The 9,287-nt window shown below is 40.2% G+C and overlaps 1 protein-coding gene and 1 long non-coding RNA gene across 2 annotated transcripts in view; one reads left to right on the forward strand and one right to left on the reverse strand.

Annotated features, from left to right (window-relative positions):
• The first annotated feature begins 1,956 nt into the window (after nt 1-1,956).
• On the forward strand, nt 1,957-4,858 carry LOC134420234 (uncharacterized). Its single transcript, XR_010028284.1, has 3 exons — nt 1,957-2,042; nt 2,638-2,689; nt 4,398-4,858. It is a non-coding gene; the product is annotated as an uncharacterized LOC134420234 (long non-coding RNA).
• A 1,548-nt stretch (nt 4,859-6,406) lies between these two features.
• Nucleotides 6,407-9,287, reverse strand: part of TSHR (thyroid stimulating hormone receptor) — a 44,664-nt gene continuing 41,783 nt past the window's right edge. The window contains exons 9-10 of the mRNA XM_063160171.1: nt 8,859-9,047; nt 6,407-8,068 (exon numbers count right to left, since the gene is read on the reverse strand). Coding sequence (XP_063016241.1) covers nt 6,664-8,068; nt 8,859-9,047 — 1,594 coding nt within the window. The 3' untranslated portion in view covers nt 6,407-6,663. The remainder of the gene's footprint in view (nt 8,069-8,858; nt 9,048-9,287) is intronic.

A 9,287-nucleotide genomic window follows, 5' to 3' on the forward strand; every position in this document is an offset into this window, starting at 1 on the left:
CATGAAGGAGAACAGTGTTGTGGAAAAATCCCTCTATATGTCTGGAACATAAGACAGTTGGAATCCCAAGAGAGTCTGGATGTTGCTTTACGAGTACTGGAGCTGCTGGATTTAATGTCAAGGTAAAGAACAGCCTTCCTTGTTTGTGATGGGGAAAGCCATTTTGGCCACCAAAATAAGGAAGGCAGTCCTCTCTGCTAAGGCTGTTAGCTGCTGATTTTTCCATTTCTCCTAGGAATCCTGCTGTGAGCCCCCTGCAGATTGAACTCCTTATGTGTCCTGCTGTACCAGCATGTGAGTATTTCATAGACACTTTTCCCCTCAGAGGAACGACTGGCTGACTCTAGGTGGGCTGTCTGGTTCCACCAGGTAATATATTCTGGGAAACAAAGTGTTGTGGGAAGTAAAGCATTTCTAAAAAGGATTTATTGAAGAATTCATTTGCTGGGAATACTGCTTGTAGGTTTGTTTTGGCACAGATTGCCTTTTGTTTCAGAAAATTCAAACTGTTGTAGGATGGGAGCCCTTTCCTCCTGAGCTCACTTTGTTCATGCTTTTAATGAAGAAAAAGCCCTAATGCTGGGAATAATATTTCTGATGGCCTAGTTTTTGTGAGGTGAATTTGTCTGTCTGATTTTAATAAGTAGTTTCAGTCTTAAAACATTAAATCAGCATCTGGTGAAATTCCCTGTATGTTTAAAGAGTTGACAAAGGGCTTGGTAAGTGGGATGATGATACTGGTGTTAAAAATCAGGTAGCTAAAGGTGAAGTATATTCATATCACAGACATTTTTTGCATGTATCATTCAAGTTGGTTTTGGGAGGGGGCAGAGAGAAAGTAATTTGATCTGGTAAATTTAAGAACCGCTCCACTGTTAATCTTTGTTCAGAGTATCTTTTAGCTTTCATTTTCTGTCCTAAATGTTTTCATGTCCTTAAGCTACTTTGTTATTTCTCTCAGAGGTTCCTGTGTTGCCAAGTAGCCTAAATCACTTCAGATAGCAGGTGGGAAACATAAAGTAGTTCTTAAAATTGAGTGTGGGGTTTTGCAATAGCAGAGGAAGGAGATGTAAAGAGAAACTGGAATGAGGAAACAGTACAGAGGAAAAGATAAAACAATGCAGCCAGCCCTTAAAAAAATCAAGGAGAGACTGCAAGCTTACTTTCATGTCAAAGGAGAAGTGTACATACAAATTGAAAAACACCTTTTTTTTTCCCTTCTGGACTTTTCATGGGGAAAGTGTACGTGCCAATGTGTCAGACGCTTTCCTAATTGCTTCTTAATGAAAATACTGTTCTTGCTGCTTTATACTGACCATTGCAGGGTTTAGTCACAAATCTGTAGTTGGCTAAAAAAGAATTAATTTGCTGTTTCCACAGCTCCCTCTAGGCAGCAGCAGTAATCCACATATAACTTAGGGAATTCTTACTACAGTCAGACTGAAACCAGCACAAACACAGCTTTAGTGCTGCTTGGTATTCCCCTGCTATCCTGCATGTGTCAGCAGCAGGCCGTGGGGCAGACAGACATTCAGGTAACACCTCAGAGCCTGCAGTGAGAAGGTTTTTGTTAAAACTCATGTTACTGCTCCAGTTAATTTGTTGCAGCTTTGCCTTCATAAAACACGAGTACTGCAATTTTTCTTCACTTTTCAAAGAAAAGCCACTGTCATTTCAGCTGAAGTTGTAAGACAACCAGCATGGGCTTGGCAGTCCAGTCAGTTATCAGTCTCAATGTTTGAAACAGAAGCTCTTCCACACAGACAGCAAAGTAGGTCTTATAAAAACTATCACAGTATATATGTGAGTAACAATCCAATAGTTTCAGTCACTTTCTAATGGCTGTTTAGTGAGCTCTTAGATACAGCTTGTTAATGATGTTGACAACATATTTCTTTCCTTAAGAGAGAAGAAAAACAAAAGGATACTCCTCATCACAGCTGCATATTGAATAACTGAGAACCAAAATTACTGGGTTCTTTCTCCTTGAACTCATTATCAAAGCTTCACGAGCTTCAGTGGAATTCAGCAGAACTCCACAGGTGTGTAGCAGTAAGGATATGACTTGAGATGGCCACAAGTGCAAGCCCTGGCGTTGCATATAATTGAGACAGCACAGAGAAGTCCTCTCAGAAAGGTGGGGTAAGATTCAAGTTGATTATATTAATCCCATGGAAGTTAAACCCTTTGAAGGAGTAAGTTCAGGGTGGCCCCAATGAGATCCAAGTCCAGTGCATGCAGTTCACTTTTCCATGTTTTGGAATAGTTACCCAATTTATTCAGGGTGGAAAGAGGCCAGGCATTACAAAACTACACAGGATTAGTATCATGTCTGAGAACCTAGAAATTTGGGATAATGAGGTAATTCAAACCAATGTGTGTATATGAGGGCACAAGGGGGGCAGGTCTGGAATGGGAATAGGAAGTTAAGAGCTGATGGGTTCTGATAAATACTCTGTGTATTGACCTCATAGAGCATTTGTTTACTTTCACATCATGATTTCCAGTCAGATGGAAGAGACTAAATAGATGAAAAGTATTCCAGCTTTATGGAGAAGTGTTGAATTCCAGGTTGATGGTGTTGTCAGAATCTCCCAGTGTGCGTCACTAAGACCTCTTCACCATTTTCTGTTCCAGGGCATGATGAGGGCCCTTCAGCAGCTCCTGCCTTAGTCCACAAAGCCTGCATGTAAGTGCAGTGTAATGTCATGTTTTCAGAATCCGTACAAAGGAGGAGGAGGGTGCCTAAGGGAAAGGCATAATGCCCAACTAATTTTGTGCCTCACTGTCCAATTTTAACAGCAACCCAGAAACCATTTGATTACCAAGTGGTTTTAGAGTGCAGACGCCTGGCATCTGTTAGAAAAACAATACAGATTATGCTGCTATTACTCATCAGCCTTCCCAAACAGCCTGGGAGGGAGAGTTTGGTTCATATTAACACATAAGCATAGGACTTCTATTCCAACCAAGCTTCTCTTTTTAAGGAGATTTTTTAGTACAGATTTTTTTGTAAGGTGAGCATGAATACTTTATTTATCCCACAAGAAAGGAAGCAACAGGGCATTTGTGTTAATAGACCAAAATGCTATGCTAGTGATGTGAAATTTATCTTTGGTTGCTTGTGCTGTTTTCAGAATCCAAACACCAACAGCAAAGCAGGGTGTGCTTTCTTTTGACTATAGCTGACCTGTTGCAGATGACGTCATCTAGAACCAATACCTACTCTATGAAATATTCACATCTCTCTCTGTTGGAGAGAGAGGAGACTACAAAAGGTCACCTAAAGCCATTGAATCGCTCAGAGAAAGTTCCAGGTGTTCATAACTAAGGCCCCATCTCCACTTTACAGCTTTTGTTTCTTTCAGATTATCTTGGATGTAATGAATGATGGTTGTGGAGCCCCTGAGCTGAGCAGTACTACTGCTGTTCCATTCCATCCCTACTGCACTGTCTGAGATGGCCATTTAGGACATCCCTCTCACAGCTAGTGATGGAGCTAAAACCCCCAAACCTGCATCAGACAGTGTGTCATGGGATAGGTCAGCCAAGGAGAACAATGAAGTTAAAAGCAAAAGAAATGGTATTAACTTCTTTTGTAGGAAGAAAATTTAAAATTTCCCAAAAAATACTTATTGAGCCTCTTCCAATTTCAAACAAAACATTTTATTCCCATGCTTTGCATTATTTCTGAAGTATTCTAGAGAACATACATACTAAATGCCAGAAATAATACAACTTGCTGAGACAGATTTAAAATAGCAAGTACTACATAAAGGTGTGTACAAACCCAAAAATGGCTCAAGGAATTGATCAGAGCAGGAATGGAAGAGAATACCTATAGGATACAAACATTTACAAGAAAAAGTCTGGCAAATAAATTAATTTAAATTGTATTTGCCTGGACCTTTCCAAGAGCTTCTAAAATATTTTTTACCAAGTTAAACACAAGAAGGACTATGCAACACAAACTGGAAATATCAAACTTCATTGATAAAGGCAGTATCTCAGAATTCTTTTAACAGGCATAATGTATATGCAATAATGAGAGACAGAAAAGTTCAATAATGTGTAAATATATCTGTCATCCATTAGTCACAGCAAACAGCTGCATTAGTTTACAAACAACCTGTACCCGTCCAACATACCACATCCTTCTGAAGTCCTACTAGTTTCTGTGAAAGAAATATTCATGTTACTTTTAAAAGCACTTTTAACATAATTTTTGATTAAGTCTTTCTTTCTGAAAAAGAATATGATTTAAGCTTGGGTTTTCTTTTTCACTGGTACACTATTGTCTGTGAAGTCTGTAGGATAAATGTCCATTAGTGCTTGACTGTCTTTGCTGCTGCTGAGGTACTAAATAAAGGCACTCACTCACTGTTTCTCCCTTTAAGGGTTGTTCCAGTATCAGGAGGGTGGCAGAACCTGGTAGGGAGGCTGTTGCATCTGGAAACTCCCATGTTTATATGGGATTCTCGGACATGGCCTGAGCATTACAAATGCAGCTGTTTCAAGAGTAAGGAATTTTCCTGATCTGCACTCTTAAGAAGCTTTAGAAGTCTTTCTGTTGTAACACTGGGGAACTCCAGATTACAGAAGAGCAGGTAATAAATTATTATTTGTATGGATTTCAGCAGTTTTGCTTTCAGAGTTTGCTGAGAATCAGCATAAAATGGAAATATGCCTCTCCCCCAAATAAACAGCTAAATTAGTCTATAATACAGTACTGTAGATTTTTTAATGGCATTAACAGTGAATGATTATTTATTTTCTGTAAGACCATCTCATGGAATTGATTAATCTAGGCCCTTGCTTCTGCTCATTGAAGCAGCCTTCATTTATAATCAGAAATACAGAATCAAACTGAGTTTTAAATACTTGGAAATAGAGAATCAAATAGTGATTGCAAATGCCATGTACATACTCTGTTTCCAGCTGCAGTAGCCAGCAGTTCAGACTGCTTTACCATTATGTTTTTTGGGTACTAGTAGCCCATATTATATAATCCCTGACTATTGTCTGATCAATTTAATTTAGTTCCTCAAAGACTATAATTCCATGAAAACCAGCATAGATATTACAAAATTAATTTAAAAATACCTACCTGCAGGCAAATATTCACACAGTATTTTTCATTCTTATGCCAAGGCTTTCAAATAGCTGAGTGAAATGATCCATGGTAACCTTGGTAGCAGTTCTGCAGAGCCAGTCTGTGGAGCTGGCTGGCACCAGGTGTGATCCTGCCAGCAAAGCCAGGCACTCAGGCCACTCTGGTGTTAACAATGCAGCTGGTGCAGAGCAGCTCCTGCCCTGAGTCCTGGTGTCTGCAGGAGGTGGAGGGCCAGGCCTCTGTTTATTTGTTTGTGGTGTAAGAATGAGCCAAGCGCAGCCAAGCTTACCCTTGGTCTGGCCCCATCTAGCAGCAGGTAGGGCAGAAGGATGCTGTAAGGCTGTAGACTGGGGGTTGTTCCTTGGGTCTGAGCATGGATTTCCTTCACACGCTGTGGAGAGCATGTGTCCCAGCTACAGCAGGCTGTGGTCAGCCAGAGGATAACTGTGGGATTCTCATAGTTTACAGATCTCACTACAAGATAGATGTTCTCAAAACATGCTGAGGAGCTAGAAGTCCGCCTTCAATGCAGTAAACTGTATGGCAGGAAGGAACCTAAAGGTGTGATCCACTCCCTTGGTCTAAGTTGAGGTTTGAGGTGGCTCAACATAGAAAAGGCTCAAAGGAAAGTTCTGCCCTGTGAGAGGGAGGTAAGTAGGGACAGCAGAAGTGGTAAGAAAGCAGGGTGTTCAGGGCAATAAACATGCTCAGATAAAACAGCACTGAAATATGGTAACAACTGGATGAGTCATCCGAAAAAACCCTAAACAACCATCATTAACTTGACTGGGTAGCCTGGTCTTCAAAACAAATTCAGATAAACCAGCTCCTAAATAGATTTATCCAAAAGTGAGAGAGTGATAGTAATGAACACAAATGCCCTAATTTTTCTTACCTGTCACCTTATGAGCAGCTGCAAAATCAGCCATAATTTGCCTTTTACCACTATAAAGGCAGTATGAAGAAGAAGCTTGTTTTCCCACCACACCAAACTAAACAGCAAACAAAAGACTAGATTTATTTCAGGTCAGGATGACAGAATGAGAAGAAACCTCTTCCATTTTAGCCTGGTGGAAGTTTTAGAAATTTGCTGTTAGAAAAAAAACCCAACCTTTTGACATATAGGTGTTTAAGAGCTTCAACCTTTAATTTTTTTTTAAAATATGATTTTAATTATCCAACTTCATCCAATATTTTTCAGTCATATAAGTTATGTAAGTTACCCCCAAGTCTTACTGTTGGGCTTCTTTCTTTTTTTTTTAAGATGGGAGTATATTTTATATATTTTTTTTAATATTTATATATATAAAATTTTCCTATAGAGCATTCACATCTACTTCTAGAATTATCATCAGGACCATGTGCTTTGCCCTGCACTGATAAGAGTTTCAAATAAGTGGTTTGTCTGAAAGAAGACCACTCCAGAGGTACTTTCAGCTATAGCAAAGCATAACCTAGGGGAAAAGGATATGGACAATATTATCTTTTCGCTTGATTCACATATGCACAATCACCTCTTGCCCAGGTTTTGGCTGTGATACTTTGAGATGTTAGAGCTCAGTTTGCTTGCATTCTTCTATGAGAATTTGGTTCTGCATCGTCACAGCGGGAAGGTAATCATTTACTGGGTCTTGAATGCTTGTAAGAGCCTGACCTATCCCTCGGCTGATTCTCTGCCCATAAGACCCACTGCTGTTTTTGGCTGAGACTGTCTGACCTCTGTAGACTTGAGCCTGATGCTCACATATGCCAAACTTGCTTAGCAGGATGAACACATCTCTGCGGAAAGCTTTGGTGAAAATAGCGTAAAGGAAGGGGTTGGCACAAGAATTGAGCGGGTAGAAAAGTACCAGCAAAATCTTGGAATTGGAGACAGTTATCAGCGGTTTGTTCATAATGGCAGATAGAGCATGGAAAGAGATGGGAGCCATGCACAGAAAGTCTGTGAAAATCAACACAGCCATCCTCTTGGCAATTTTGGTGTCTTTGTCCCCTGACTTGTACTGGGGGTTTCTCACAGTTACGTAGATTTTTATGTAGCAGGCACAAATGATGATGAAAGCAATAATGTTACATATTAAAACAAACACAATGTAGGCTTCAGCCACTGGCGTTTCCGTGTCCATGGGCAAGCAGATGCTGACTTTGCTGTAGCTGCTGACTCCGAGCAGTGGCAGGAGGGCGAGCAGGATGCAGGAGAGCCACCCTGCCAGCATGACGAGCACGGCGTGCCGCAGGCGGATCTTGCGGTCGGGCCGCATGGCGAAGGTGATGGCGTACCAGCGCTCCAGGGTGATGACGGTCAGGGTGTACACAGACAGCTCGCTGGCAAACACCGTGAAGAACCCAGCTGTGTTGCAGCCAGGCCCCGTCTGCCACTCTATGGCGTGGTTGTAGTACTCTGACCTGGTGTAGAGATCCACTGAAGCAATCAGGAGGAGGTACAGCCCCATGCAAAAGTCAGCAAAGGCCAAGTTACACATCAAAAAGCGAGGTACAGTCAGTTTATAATGACTGGTGAGAAGGATGAAAAGAACAAAACTGTTGCCTAGGATGGCAAGCAGGTTCACAAACCACACCGCAATCCTCAGAAACTGATATCCCATTATATCTTCACAGGGATTAAACTCATCAGGCTCTGGCGTGCATATTACGTCTTCATTGCCTCCACAGACAGGATAGTCATAATGACTGTCAAAGGTCTGCACATCTTCCATTTGAGGGTTCTTGAGCTCTTTGCCAAAGCCAAGATTTCCATCTCCATGCTCCTCCAAAAAAATGTAATAATGGGGATTTTCATGAAAACTTGTGAACTTGGTGTTTGTGTCATACACAGCGTTGGTGTGGTCTGTGTATTCTTCTGCATAATCTTTGTAAAATGGGTCTCTGAGAGTCTTGACTGATCTCTTCTGAAAGCTGTGGCTGCTCTGGTTACACATCAGGTACTCCAGGATCCTGAAAGAGTAGAGAGGAAAATCACTGCTGGCATTTACAGTCTGACTGGTGTACAGATTGTGAACAAAGGGAATGCTTCAAAAGCAAATCATCCTGGATGAAAATGTAGGTATAAAAATGTGATTGAATATATTTTTGTTAACTGACCATAAAACACTATAGCTTTTCTGGGCTATTTTTATTTAACTGTATTTTTAATTTTATCCCCAGCACTAATTTTACTTGTTTGACGTCCATAATCCATCTTCTTTTTTGAGATCTACATTCTTAGTAGGTAAGAAGACATTTATTTACTCTTTATAACTTCATGTATAATACATACAATATTACTTTCTTTTCCACTGTTGCTTCTCCCAGAAATTCCAGTCTAATTTCTGTTCACTATCTTCTTTACAGCTGACTAGCAGTGCTGGAATTTGGAATTCTGTACCTCATGATGTGTTGCAGCAGTATTTGCAGTCAAAAAATTTTCAGTAGTTAACAGCTTTCCAGTTAGAAAACATGAGACTTGAGACTATAACCTATCCAACACTTTTTTTCCCAGGCCTTGCTGTAGAACATTACCCTTTTCTTTTTTGTTTCACCTTAATTCTGGGCCCAGCCAGAGGAGGAACTGCTACAAAAAGACTTACAAAAAAAATTGTTCTGCCACTTCGCAATTGTAACCTGTTTGAAAGAACATTGTCTATACCTAGAAAAAATTGTTACAAAAGTGCCAGTAGATGTATTTTTATAAACATTGTTTTTACTGATATATTTTAAAAAATAAATGCCAGTTAGTGAAACTCACCCACTTTTTTTTTTCCAGCTCTTGAAAGCACAGCAGTGACTTGGGTATGATAGGTCAGCTCGCATTAGCTGAAGAAATACCTTTACAGCTGGTAATTTCTTTAAAGTCCACGTATTTTTGGCCATTAGTTCTTTCAGGCTTTCCAATCCTTTGGCTGGCAGGTTGGCAACAGCTGTTCTGGAGACGTCCCTAAGAAAGAAAAAGATTACTAGATCAGGGGTTTTTTTCTTATTGTTACTGTTCTTCAGGAGTTTCACAGAATTCTACAGTAAAAATCAAATCCTAAGGAGGTGGGGGGTTTATATTGCCTTGCTAAGTTCTGATACCATTCAAATTCAAGAAAGCTGTTCACTTCTCTATGATTTTCACTGTCTTTTAAAGCTCTTGTGTTTAAGACACATTCTGTGTCTTTTAGCACAGAATATGTAT

This window comes from Melospiza melodia, chromosome 6 (assembly GCF_035770615.1).
Source record: "Melospiza melodia melodia isolate bMelMel2 chromosome 6, bMelMel2.pri, whole genome shotgun sequence".
In the NCBI taxonomy this organism is placed as follows: domain Eukaryota; kingdom Metazoa; phylum Chordata; class Aves; order Passeriformes; family Passerellidae; genus Melospiza; species Melospiza melodia.